General features: G+C 40.6%; 1 protein-coding gene across 2 annotated transcripts in view; it reads right to left on the reverse strand.

The window, feature by feature from the left end:
• LOC109962349 (dihydropyrimidinase-related protein 5-like) overlaps nt 1-12,606 on the reverse strand; it is a 16,540-nt gene extending 3,934 nt beyond the window's left edge. Inside the window, exons 1-11 of one of the 2 annotated variants that reach the window (XM_020604009.1) lie at nt 12,501-12,604; nt 10,441-10,611; nt 6,419-6,533; nt 6,057-6,206; nt 2,822-2,980; nt 1,798-1,977; nt 1,563-1,631; nt 1,014-1,058; nt 846-921; nt 569-725; nt 304-445 (exon numbers count right to left, since the gene is read on the reverse strand). In XM_020604009.1, coding sequence (XP_020459665.1) covers nt 304-445; nt 569-725; nt 846-921; nt 1,014-1,058; nt 1,563-1,631; nt 1,798-1,977; nt 2,822-2,980; nt 6,057-6,206; nt 6,419-6,529 — 1,089 coding nt within the window. In that variant the 5' untranslated portion in view covers nt 6,530-6,533; nt 10,441-10,611; nt 12,501-12,604. Of the gene's footprint in view, nt 1-303; nt 446-568; nt 726-845; nt 922-1,013; nt 1,059-1,562; nt 1,632-1,797; nt 1,978-2,821; nt 2,981-6,056; nt 6,207-6,418; nt 6,534-10,440; nt 10,612-12,500 lie in introns of both variants that reach the window. The other variant, XM_020604008.1, reaches the window with a different exon arrangement.
• Between the last annotated feature and the right edge of the window lie 1,939 nt (nt 12,607-14,545).

The raw sequence follows: 14,545 nt of genomic DNA on the forward strand, positions 1-14,545 counted from the left end.
CTGAATAGTTTGAGTATGAAAATGATGTGAATCATACACTATGGTCTTCACAGTCACCAGATCTCAACCCAGTTGAATAGCTACTGGACTAACTTGTTAGACAGCATCTCCAACACCATTATCAAAACACTAAATGAGAGAATATCTTCTAGAAGAATGGTGTTCATCCCTCCAGTATAGTTCAGAGACTGTTCTGGTGGCACGTGGTGGCCCAGCACCTCACTGAGACACTTTATATTAGGGTATCCTTTCATTTGTCACCTGTCTCTATGTATAGGTTTGTGTATTCGTATGTGTACGTACCACTCCTCTCTCCCAAATCACACTCATCCTGTCCTGGACTCCGGCCACTCCATGAGGGATCTTGGTGAAGTCTTCTTTGCCTAGAGCCCTCTGCTTGGTGCCAAATGGACGGTGCTCTGATGCCACAACGCTCAGAGTGTCACTGGAAACATGAAGTGCCAGAGCATCACCAGCTTAAACTTTCACTTATCATCGACATTTATGATGAAGGCTTTGATGCTGGTAGTCTGTTTTAGAGCACTGATACACACACACTGACACATACTTGCCCAGCAGGCCCATGAGGTAGCTGGGTGTGTTGGGGTCAAGGCGGAGAGGAGGGACAATGACATGGGCAGCAGCATGAGCCCAGTCCTGGTGGTAATACTGCATCCCATTCAGCACTGCGTGAGCCACTGTGGTCTCTGCGTGGACCACCTTACCTGCAGAGACAAAATGAAAAGAAAACAAAAGAACAAAGTGACTGGTTACAAGAAGATCATCTATACTTTATATCTTTACCACTATAAAATCTTCATGTTAATGTTTTTATTGCAGCTCACCTTGCATCTTAGCAGCAGCAATCATGTCTCCAGCAGACATACTGGACACATTCACCAGGTAGATTGGGCAGCGGGCCTGCAAGCACAAGCAGATTCATTCATTTATCAGTAGCACACAAACAAATGCTTACAGACAGGATATTAAAATTCAGTGCTGCTTCTGTTTACCCTGTTGGCAATGATAACAGCTCTGTGAGTAGCCTCAGACTCCAACTGTAGACAGTAAGACAGACAGAATCACAAAATGAGAAATGTAATAAGTATTCAGTATAAATGTATATAGTGGTTCTTTGTCACAAGCTTCTATCTATAGAAACTGCACTATGTGCACCATATGCATGGTCAGCCTGTTTAGCCATATGGGAATGACTTATTTCAATGTAGAAATGTATCACCTTTCCATTTAACACGGGTGGTTATTGAAAATTTTATTTCTCAGAGAGCATCAGCCATTCAGTGTTTTTAAATGCCAAACTGAGCACCAGAAATAATTATTCATACATTTACTCAAAAACATGCTTCTGTTTCTCTAACTTTTTGGGTGTTGAAAAAAATAAGCATAATACACTGAAACATATGCATTAAGGACATGAAAAGGAGAAAGAAAGGACAAATGAAAACCAAAAAGGAATCAGAAAATACAAAATCCTTTCTGTTCACGTACGTTTAGCAGAGCAATGAAAGTGAAAAAATATCAGCAATAAGATGCAAGTTTACCTCCTCTGGTCGACTGATCTCAATACCCTCCGGTCCAGTGATACCCAAATCCAGAGCCTCTTTGGCACCCTAATAACACATATACACTTCAACATCTGTTCAGTTTTATAAAAAACACAGGCATACAGATGATTAGAGCATGTGACACTCATACTATTGAAACAGTACAATCTGTGCAATTATGGAGAAAGTAAATTTGTTTGTGTGATTGTTTGCGTGTTTGTGGGTTGTGCACCTCTGCCACCAGCTCTCCATTCTCTGCATGCACACGTGCAATGGCCCCTATGTCTTTACAGGTCTGCAGCGTCTGGAACAGCTCAGAGTCCCTCAGCATCATCATGTCTTTGTAGGCCATGAACATCTGGAATGAGTTCACTCCATGTTCTCTCACTAGGGTCTCCATCTCGCTACGCACCTGATCACAAAAAAAAAAAAGTCAGAGGTCAAGGGTCTAAATCGTTTCTAGGAGCCAATCACACCTGAGTGCTTGCAAGGTTTGGTTCAAACTGGGAAAGGCAGTAGTGAAATGCATCAGGCAATGTGAATATGTGTGTGTGTTTGTTATATGGGGTGTGAAATGAACTTGGTTAGCAGCCACAAGGAGAAGAGCCTGGTTTCAGATTGGTGACTATCACAGTCTCACTGAGAATTCTGCTGCATAGAAACATCTACTTAATTCACTCAGAATGTAAAGAGAGATTATATACAGTAGTGCTCACCAAGTAAAATACTGCAATTACACAACAGTTAATGAGGTTTAAAGACATCATAAAATAACAAATATAAGCATATATGTTGAAGTTTTGGTGTCTACTGACTACTGCCAGCATTTTGACATAAAACCTAAATCTAATTAAGTACTGTCTCAATAGGAAAATACTCTGTAGGCAGCATCTCCCTCATTGCTAGACTTTAGACAATCTGGTGTTAAACATTTTACTATTTATGATGTGATTTGGCACATGCACAGAATCAGTGGAAGATACAGGACAGACATTAAGGCCAAAGGCTGAATGAGGCATGTTGACTCATAGAATCTGCCTAATGTGCCCACTGAATGTGTGTGTTAACCTAGTTCACATAAGGTTTAATCTAGGCCATTAGGTTGGGCTGCTTCTTTTTCATTCAGTGAGAATAAAAGTGTAAGGAGCAAAACAGTAAAGAAGGATATCTGCTTATAAAAGATAACACTGGGAGTGTTTTCAGGATGTTTATTGGCCCTGCGACATCTCACACTTTAACCCCTCTGTGGTTCTTACCTTTGGTCCCCACCAGGTCACTCCGACATGCAGAGCGTAGTCGCAGCACGTCTTGGCGTCAGCCAGAACTCGACACTTTTCGTAGGCATCCAGCAGGGAGCAGTGTTGTTCAGGAAAGACCAGAGCCATCACCATGGTGGTACCACCCATGAGAGCTGCCTGGATTAGGTAGGTAGGTACTTTATTAATCCCACAGTAGGGAAACTTCTTTGTTACAGCAGCAATAGAGAACAACCAACATAACACCATAAGAACAGAACTTCATAGAAACACAGGAAAGAACACAATGAGGAAACAGCTGCTGTAACTTGCTGCCACTCTGTGCGGCGCATGCGTACGTAAGTAGTCCTCACTAGGTGAGATGAGGGGGTGGGAAAGGGTCAGTTAGAGAGGAAAGAAGGAACAAAGGAACGAAGGAAAGAAGAAAGGAGGGAGAAAGAAAATGTGAGGCAGAGTGATAGAAAGTAGAGACTGAGCAGAGAACAATAATCCCACTGTACAACACAGAGACTGTTTGTCCTGATGACAGTGAGCAATAGTCATTATGAACTGTCTTCTCAGCATCAATAGTCTAAATACCAGTTGATTTTAAGCATGGTAGATGCAGAAAGATTGAGGTGGCTAATCACACACAGAACAAAAGTAGCTAGTTACCAGTTAGTATCTAGAAACCCCAGAAGCATGAGAGAAATAGCCTTTAATCAGGGTGAGCGTCAAGCTTTTCAATTCAAAACTTAACTGAAATGAATTGTTTTAATCTGACTTCTCTGAATCTGACACCCGTTTTTAATAGAAATCCAAGAATAGAAAAAAATGAAACATGAAAAAGAGGAGAAGAGACAGGAAATAACTGATAAGAGAAAAGCAGCAGGTAGAAAAAAGGTTAAGGTAGAGAAGAGAAAAAAGGATGGAAGACGAAGATGACAGGCTGGGAAACAGATGAGCTGATGAGAGTAGCCTGCAGTGACTTGTCTTGTTGGGCTGAATGATAAATGTGCTTTTGTGTAGACAAGGTTTACTCTTCACCAGTGCCCACTGTTTACCGTTGTTAAAAAGAGTAGACATTGTGTTTTATCTATTTGCATTTTATTGCTTGAAATACAAAACTGCTTTGAGGAAACATGAACTCTTTTTAATTTTATACCCCAAACAGATACTTTAATGTATGAATAACCTTTCAAATACAAGCTAAATTAAAACTGAATAGCTGCTGAATCGAATCCACTCTGAATCGTACTGTATCGTATCATTTCACCAACTACACCATTATGTAAACACAATATACTGTACTTCCCCCTTGGAGAGCAGCACAGCTAAAGAAGATGGTGACACATAAATCCCCAGTGTTTAACATCAACCCTCCACTCTATTAAAAACCCTTGACCCCTAGTGTGAAAATAGTCTGCTGACAAAAAGGAAAACAGACAGAGAGAGGGGGAGGAGTGAGAATGAAAATGTGCCGCATGTGCTTGTTTGGGCAAGGGAACATAAAGTGACATAAAGCACAGTCACACACATATCACTACTTGCACAGCAAAGCTATCACTATGGTCTGGTATGGTCAGAAAATGACTCAAAAACAATTTAGAAAATAGACCATTTAAGTAATTTATCAAGCAAAATAATCAAACTTTCACTGGTCCAAGATTCTCAAATATGAGAATTCACTGCTTTTCTCTGCTCTTACCATATCTTGTAAGTTGAACATTTTAATGGATCTCAGGTCTGGGTCAGGTAAAATTAGTAATCTGTAGGTGGAAATACGCTGTTTCCTGACATTTTATGAACACACAATCTAGTAGGTAAGACACGACAGTTCATTGTAACTTCCACAGAAACTTAATCAATCTTTAAACAATTCATATGTGAGATCCGGTAATGCCAAGTGTACATACAACACAGCTAATTATCTTGGAACAATATGAATGGATGGATGTGCAAACAGATCATCGATCCTGCTGTTCTATCCTTCTACTTTCCACCATTAGACCTTGTTATATAATTTGTCTGAGGCTGTATGGGGGAGAGTAGGGGGTGAGACAGAAGGAGGTGCAGCAGAGGAGGCAGCAGGGCAGGAGAAAGAGAAGGAAGGAGGGGAAGTATGAGAGGGAGCAGACTGTTCCAAAATGATGAGAGGAAGGGAAAAGGATGTGGAGGGAAAATAGTTTGGGGGTTGAGCACAATTGCAGATGCGCCGGTGCCATGGTAACACAGTCACCAGGGGGACCACACAATACTACCATGATCACATGCACACACACACCAATTTCCACAACAGGACTGGTGGTTAGTTGCCATCGCTGCGAGATCAGTGGGCAGGGGTTGGTGACTGGGGGAGGGTTTCCGGGGTAAAGCTGGCATAAGGAGGATTCAGTCCCCCCCAAATTCCTCTCAGCATACTTCAGCTGGCATCCCATTAAGTGTGGCCTCATTTCACTACTAAGATACAGCACTGCAAAGTCCCTGCAGTGAATATCATGTGCCACTTCCAAACACAAGTGCTTCAGATCTCCTCCAGATAATCACTTGCTTCTCCTGGAGGCCAGTAATGAAGGAAGCAAACATGCCAGGCCGGGTAGATGGATAGACAAAAATATCATGATAACTAGGCCTTTTTCAACATTGATATACAGCACTACATAAGTTTCAGTATGAATGTTCTCTCCTAAATGCTCCTAACTGCCACACCTCATACATCCAGATGATGCCCGATTAAAGACTCCAGTGACAAAAATATGCCAGGCAACAAAAACAGCCCACATCCTCCAAAGCATGTAGCTGCTGCAGGCAACAATCACACTGCTCCGTTTGAATTTTTAAGTCCCCTAATTATTGAATCATCCTCCTACTCTGAGGCTCAAGGGACTACAGGAAAATATGTAGAGCATCAGTAATCGTCCATATCCATGGTGAGCTAATAAATCCAGCACCAATGAAGACTGAGCAGCTGTGTGTGAGATGGTGTGAGCATGTAAAAAGAGAGGTCTTTGCTTTCAACCACAAACTAGTGACAACTGTTTGGGTGTGTTTCCTACAGGACCAGTGTGAAAGCATACGTGGTCATTATTCTTAATGAATGAATATGTGAATGCTCTCAAGGCAGAGAAAAAGACAGCTGTGTGTATGACAGCTGTGTTTAATTACAGGCATGCTGACAACCCTAGTCATAACACAGCTATCTCTGTGTGTGTGTGTGTGTGTGTGTGTGTGCGTGCGCGCTCATGTGAGTGTGTACCTTGGTCCCACTGTAGAAGTCATCCTGGATGGCGGCATTCATGAAAGTCTGCTGCAGATGCACGCTGGTGTCTATTCCACCTGGCAACACCAGCTTTCCAGAAGCATCAATCACCTTAGCTCCACCTGGTATCATCAGCTCCTTTCCAACCTGCCAAACAACACAGACACTCAAGTTACACATCTTTATTAATATGTAGTTTTGTCCACAGGTAGTAGGTATGTGCATTAAGTCAAATAAGGGATGCACTAGGTATTATGATGTGTATTTAATGCAGCTCCATTTACATATGTACAAGGTGTGTCCAGTATGTGTATGAGAATAAAATGTATACAGTGGCAATGAGTGTTAATAGTAATTACCTGCTGAATGATGCCATTCTCAATGTAGACATCTGCTTCCTGGGTGAAGTCGTCATTGACCACCTTCCCTCCCTTGATGAGGATACGCATTGACCCCATGTTGGCCGCCATAGTCCTACCAGAGTTAAGAAAAAAAACTGTTTTTTAACATCAATTATTACATTACAGAGCCTTGTCCGTGCAGATTCTCAGTCATCCAGGTCATAGTCATGGTCATACATGACTCAAGTCCAGTTGATTTTTTTCTACCTTGGTTCACAATGTAGATTATAACAAAATCTTCTTATTCTTGTGAGAAGAAAATGGGAAATGACAAAGAAAATGCTGATTCATGACTTATTTGATGTCTGAGTGGGGGTCCAAATGGAAACCCCTCCTTTTTTCAGCCATGAACCCTCCTTCCACTAGACTGTTTCTTTTCATAAATGCATTTCACCACCATTTAAATTACATTTAGCCTCATGCTAACCACTTTACATCTGTCCTACTGTACTGTACTGTAGACTGAGCCAGATAAACAAACCTTGTCCTGACAAAAAGCACATTAAATGAATAGAAATGTGTTATTGTTCCATGATTATCTAAATAGTAAGTGTGAAAGATAACTCCAGGTTTGAAGCTCTGAGAAAAGTAAGTGGGCATTGAGCGATGTTTTTGAAGAAACACTTCCTTTTCAGCATTAAATGAATTTATTATTGAACTGTCAAAAGGATATTTAACTTTAAAAAATCCTAGGATTTGTTTAAAAAGCTGGACTTGCACCTCTCTATTCAGGAACCTGGCCTTTCCAAAGATCCTTTTCAGAGTTTTTCCACAACAAATTTAAAGTTATTGGCAAAAACATTATGAGAGGCATTGTGGTGTCTTGTGGTTTGGGATTTTTAGTTGTTGTTTTAGCTACAATTTGGTGTTGCAAGTCTGTAGCATTACTTTTTGTCCCACAATAGCTAATTTTTTGTGAGCCCTGTAAATATGAACACTCTGGATCAGCACATCCGGAATATTACTTGGATTCAGATTAAAACTTGGTGTGTGGTAGGTGGCATTTTTGTCCAAGGAGTGTAGGTAGGAATTATGTATGGAATTAGAGGGAAAATACTGAAATCAACTCTATGGTGGTAATTCCTTTAAAAACAATTCCTGGATACCCTACCTCTCCAAAACAATTTCATCTATTCATTACTTTCTGATTTATGCTGTGAACAAACCAATAAACAATGGTTAAAAACAACCTCCATGTCTGAGGTAAAAACAGATAGAGCACTATAAATAGAGAGGCAGAGGATTAAGGACGGCCACAGAAAGAGTCCACTGGTAGAAGAAAGGAGTGATTGTGCAGAGAGAGAAAGTGTGGTAGACATGGCAGTGGTGGTGGGGGTGTGCAGTATGGAAAGCAGTGTGCTGAAGGCCTTTGAGCCAGACTGGTTTCCCAGGAGATGGGAAGTGGAGAGCATTCAGTGAAAAAAGGCGTGCGCACACACACACACACACACACACACACACACACACAACATGGTGTGGAGTACTAAAATGCCAGGACTGATTTGCCACTTAAAATCAACACAAACATAGAGGGCCATTGTGTCATTTTAAGTGACACCTCAACCTGCCTGACCTTCTAACCTGGAGCTGCAGTGCCCCCATCAGGGCAGTCAGTGTAAAGCACAAGATTTGTAGTACAGTATAGTATAGTAAGAAAGTCACTTTCAGCTTTTCCAGGTTAGGGGTCGCCACAGCGAATTGTCAGACTGACAACTCGCATGTTGACATTTGGCATGTGTTTTATGCCAGATGCCCTTCCTGATGCAACCTGGATTTGAACCCGGAGCGCTGCAGCAAAAGTGCTGCACCTTAACAACTAGCCTACCAGGGATAGCATTTGTAGTACACTATAGTAAAGTATAGTAATCAATTAATCAACTAATGCTTTGTCTCAATGTTACTGCACAATATGGCCAAACACTGTTTAGCTGTTCTCAGTGTGTACACTGACAAAGAGAACTGGAGGAGGCTTTTCTTGGGCTCTGACATTTAGCCTTCAGTCATCAATGCTCTGTCTGTGTTACCACTATAGTTTTCTGACTGACTCCACTGGCCCTAATACACAAATTTCATTATTCACTTCAGCCTCATGACTCTGTCAGAGACAGTCTGGCCTGTCTGACTGGCTGTTCGGCCTCCTAAAAGTAGCTTTATGTGCCTGTTACCTATATATATGGTAATAAAGTGATCTGAGGCCACATGAAGAAATGGGATTGTGCTTGAGGTGACAGATGATACGTGGTACAACATAAAAGCACCATGAGGCTGTGATATAATGTCAGGTGTTATAACAGCGATGTGCAGGTGCAGCCACTAGTTGTTAAGGTCAGCTTGGTGTGTCACAGCCCTAAGGCTACTGCAAACACCAACTGTCTGCAAAGGTAGTGTGAAGCTACATTTTTGTTTTTCATGTTAAAACATGAGATGGCTTCATGCAGAGCTATTTTCAGAAAAACGCCTTAGAAACAGTTTAAATTTGACATAGTAGCTGCTGACTTCATCAGATGTCTGTTCCTGGGTGAGTGCAGACTACATGTGTGGTAAATGTGTGCAAGTCCATGCTGTACTGTAAGTGAGAAGAAAGGAGCAGACAGCTGCTTGATCCGGAGAGTAATCACAACAGGGAGGGACAGTGTACAATGCATGCACGTGTGAACAGCAGAGCTATTTAAAAAGCCAAGACAAGCGTGCATAGGACACGCTTATAACCAAGTGGAGATAAGAATAGACACTGAACACACACAATGAGGTTTAAAGAGTTGTGCCTGCCACTGGAGGTTCAGGGATGAATATGTCATTAGCGAATCACACACAGATAAATAGACAATAACAGCAGCACTCACATAACTAACTATAGCATCACTCTGCAGATTAAGGGCATCTCTCTGAGCACTCCTATTATGATGCATTTGTGTATGTTGGTGAAGGGTAACAAGGCATATCTACAGATTCTCCTACATTTTCCCTTTGCTGTCCCCTTTTACTTAAGAAAATCACTACAAACATTTTTAAAAAGTTACCTAGAGACAGTGTTTATGCTTTACTTTTGCTTTTTGGTCTGATCTAGTTCAAGTTCAAGGTCAAAGTGTTTATTTTGTCATATGCACAGTTAGGAAACGTGTTTCCCTGTACAATGAAATTCTTACTTTGCCGTCCACATGAATGTCACAAAATACAAACGAAATATAAAATAGATAAATAAATAACAAAATCTAAGGCACTTTAAGCAGCGCAGATGCAGCAATATAGTAGAAAACAAATATACAAGAATATAACAGAATGTATGCTGCATGGGAGCAGCATGTGCAGCAGAGTCGTGCAATTATGCATGTAACACAAAATCTAGGACACTTTAGGCAGCAACAAATGCAGCAATACAATAAAGAATATAATAGAGAATGTATGCTGCATGGGAGCAGCATGTGCAGCAGTCAACAGTCATTGTGCAATTATGCATGTGCAAACAGAATGTAAACAGTACATCACGTATTTCCTGGTAATAAACAACTCCTCTGCCATCAGACTCCTAAACAGCTGAGGAGTTTATTACTACTCCTCAGCTGTTTAGGAGTCTGATGGCAGAGGAGGAGTTTATTACCAGGAAATATCCTGATCTATCCTCTAACCCTCTCTCCTGTGCACAAAGGTTTTGCACAAAGATGTTTATTAATACATATACACAATTTGCTCTAATGCTAGTAAAGGCCCTGACAAACTCAAAGCCTGACACAGATGTCGACACAAGATGCACACATTTTTCTGTTAATACCACACTGGCAGACATGTTTATATTCACATACAGCATGTCATCGGTACATTGTTTGGTTGTGCCTACTGACAGGTGACAAATTAAAGGAAAAACCTGAATGCTTGAACCCTGCAGTGCAGAGCTTCTCTGGCTGTTATGCTATGCAGGGCATTTTGCTTCCTCAGAGGGAAGAGTCACTGCAAATCAATACAAAGTTCTTCTGAGTGATCACCTTTATCCTATGATGAAACATTTCTATCCTGAAGTGCGCGGTCTCTTCCAGGATGACATTGCCCCCATCCACAGGACATGAGGGGTCACTGAATGGTATGATGAGTAAGAAAACGATGTGAATCATATTCTATGGCCTTCACAGTCACCAGATCTCAACCCAGCTGAACACCTATGGGAGAGTTTGGAGCAACATGTTAGACAACATCTCCACCACCATCATCAAAACACCAGGAGGGAATATCTTTTGGAAGAACGGTGTTCATCCCTCCAGTAGAGTACAGAAACTTGCAGCATCAGTGTCAAGGTGCACTGAAGTTGTTCTGGTGACACGCTGTGGCCTAGCACCTCACTGAAACTCTTTATGATGGGTTGTCCTTTCATTTGACACCTGTCTGTAGTCTGTGAGGCTGCGTATTTTTACTGCTACTGTTCAATTTATACACCCTGGATGCCCGGACCCAGAAGAAATGCTACACATTTAGGCTAGCATAAATATACTTCCATAATGATGAGTGTAATAATCACCAAAACCCCTGGGGACCATCTGTGGCACTTTAAGGGATCAGTGTACTTCTAATGAAGTAGATAAAGACATACAGTTAGAGTGGAATATTTGCTAAAACAATTAGTCATCTTAATAGACAGATAATTGCTGACAATGCTGGAAACTGATTAATAATTTGTTTCAGTCATTTACCACTTATCCATCTAGCCATCTATTACTTATAGCTGCTTTTTCTTTGCAGGCATGTTAAGGGCTGCTGCAGCTGGTACTAGGTGGGAGGCAGGGAACACCCCGCACAGGCTCCTAATCTAACCCAACTATTAATGAACATCGATTCACACTCATGTTCATACCTACGGGATATTCTTCACAATTAATCTGACCTGCATGTTTTTGGATTGTGAGAGGAAAGTGCACAGGGAGAACATGCAAACTACATATACACACAGAAATGCCAACAATGTCACACAGAGTTTCGAAGCAACTGAATCATATATTTACTTCTACTACTTCTACTACTGCTACTAACTGGAACTACTACAACTTCACAAATTTTTTACTTGATTTGATATCATTGTAAATGTGTGGTTTAATTTGTTGTAGCTATTTTAACATTTTGCAGAGTAAGAGAAAATTCTAATGTGTTAGTGTTTATGACAACAACAGAATATATAGTTGCATCCCTAATGTGTAGGCCAACAGCTACACCATCTAATTAGGATCCTTTCTAATGTATTCATCTGACTGTGCTGCACTGAGGCCACCTGGAGCCCCCTGAAGCACCCTTGAGTATCCTTAAACCAAATGATGTGAAGGCCTGATCCATAAAACCAGAGCAAGCTTGCATGCAAAACCCTCCATACAATATCCAACAAAGGAAGGGAATCAAATCACCTGTTCAGTGCAAATTCTGCACCCAACACAATCACACCACAGCGGGCTCGTTTGTATTCACGACGACTTCAAACCCTCATCATCAACATCGGCATCACCGTGACTCAAAATATCAGGTTCAACTGAGAACAGCCATTAAACGAACAACAGACTTACATAACGGGCAACACACACGCGCGCACACACATTCACTGTCTTGCACTGATGGCACGCCAAATTAATACGCTCATATCTCACCCACATTTCGTCTCCGAAAAGCATAAGTGGCTAACGTTAGCTTGCAACACACGACCACTCATCAATTTCTCACTGAATTTATGTGAAATTTGAAGACTGTCATTCATTTTGATCAATTGTGGGAAAAGAGAAATTCCAGTATGAAATCATTCACATTCAAATGAAAACAGAGAAACACACTGAAATGTAAAATAGGCAAGAAAAAAACTGGAAATCTGATAAAGATGACATAACTGTAGCTACCAATCAAGAAATTAACGGCCATTAACATTAGAACCCAGTGGGTAACGTTACTGGCATTGAACGACATATAAGACAGAATTTCAACGGTCTAAATAAAAACACTATTTTGTCAACGAGTATTACATCTTATAAAGTAAACCATTACATCTAAGTTCTCCCCATCATTTTTGGTCTCTCACCTTTTTCTAGCTTCCCAGAACCTCCTCAGCAGGAGCCGCCCTGCACTTTGACCAGCACCAGCCGAGTGCGCGAGGACAGTTGGCACAGCGCGAGCCGCAGACGCTTGTTCACCGACAGTACGGCATCAGCCAATCAGAGACCGCTCAAACCAGCGCAAAGGAAACACTAACCAATAGAGGACAAGAGGTGTCTAGCGAAGGGGTATCCGTTATTAGTGGGCAGGGGCGTGTCTCCTCCAGTCGGTCCTGCCTTCAAATGCTGTATGGTAGTTAACACCTGTGAGCTGATAGCCTCATCGTCGAAAATAAATAAATAAACAAACACCACAAGGTCCATTAGCAGCTGTTCTGGGTTGATTTGTCAACTATAAATACAATGGGGCTTCCACAGAGTGCTGAATTCATTATCTGAATTGCCTACTTTTGTAAATGGGAGATTTTAGGTTTTAAAATGTTTGCAAAAATTATTGAAATTGGATCTGTGCGCAAAAATGTTAACTTTATCCATTTAAAATAAAACATATAACCCAAAGTATGCAAAAAGTGAAGGGTCATCTCTAAGCACCTTGGTAAAAAAGAACCATATCTTAGTCATTACCTCATTAAAGTCATGCATGATAACTTCAAAGCTCCACAGGCATAAAATGAGAAATCTGCAGAAATTCTGACTGCTGTTCTTAATAAATTCCCACAGGTTGACAACCTGTCACTCACAAAACAACAGAAGGAAAATGCTTTTGTGTCATTGTGTTAATTTGATGATGAACCGATTTTAGAGAGAAATGACATTAAAGACATTAAAATACTGTGAGATGTTGGAGAAAAGCAAACTAAAAAACTGAAAATGAAATTGAACTCTGACTTGGATTCTAGTAGTTATACCCCAAACCGACACACAGTTATAACACTGAGGCTAAATCACAAGAAACAGTCCTTTTTTATTCACGTTTCATTTCTTACATTGTTCAAGTACAAAGTTAAAATGCCTTTTTAATTAGTTCATATTCATACAAGAGTAAAATAATAATAGTGCCTTTTCATTACTACGACAAACTTAAATACAGTCATTGTAAAGACAAATTTGATTTATACTCCTAACAATATATTTTTCTTATTTTCATATAGAATTTTAGCACCTTTTGAAACACACCCAGGTCCTCTTTTTCCTAAAAGCTCATCTTTCATTTAGTCCATGAGATGAGTGTCTGCATGCGCCACAGCATTGTATTTGTTGGTGTTGTGCATGTATCTCTGCGTCTGAGCATCAGTCGCCCTGTGTGTCGGTAACAGTGTTTTGTGTGTGTTTGTTTGTAAATGTATCAGTGTTTAAAACAGCGCATCACTCAGCCTAAAAGCTCTTGATAGGCGAACAGAAACATCATCACCGTGTCACCCATCATTTCCCAGTATCGTCTCCATTCCTCGTCTTATGTCCAATTGCACTCTCGGGCAGATGCATGTTGAAATAACACTTATGTTGTGTGTAAAGACACACAGTGAGTCAAAAATGGCCAGTGGTTCCCAAACTGATGTGAATTCTTGCACTCTGTCAGTTTGTTATTTCAGGAACCTCAGCTTCTTACAATCTTTGATATTAATATTTTCCAAATTTATATTTTTATATACAAGAAAAAACTCAAAGGGGGTCATATTCTAGATTATTTCATGTCTCATTTTCAAACTAATAAGTATAGCAAAATTTTCAAGCAAGGGTCCTAAATTAGAAAGAAAAAATACTAATTTCAGTGCGTCATTCATGTTGTAGCACAGTAGTTCCCAGACTATTTGGTTTCTGAGAATGAAGTTATCTACTTGTGCATCCTGTGTGATAGTAATATGCTATCCATGAATATGGATAAAACTAAATTTATGGTATTTGGGAATCGCAGACTAGATAACGAACTGCAAGTGAAAATAGGGGGAGCCAGTATAGAACGAGTATATGAAATTAAATTTCTAGGTGTCATAGTGGATGATAGATTCACCTGGAAATCTCATATCAGATATATTCAGCATAAAATAGCAAAAAACATATCGATATTGGC

This window comes from Monopterus albus, unplaced genomic scaffold (genome assembly GCF_001952655.1).
Source record: "Monopterus albus unplaced genomic scaffold, M_albus_1.0 scaffold63.1, whole genome shotgun sequence".
In the NCBI taxonomy this organism is placed as follows: Eukaryota; Metazoa; Chordata; class Actinopteri; order Synbranchiformes; family Synbranchidae; genus Monopterus; species Monopterus albus.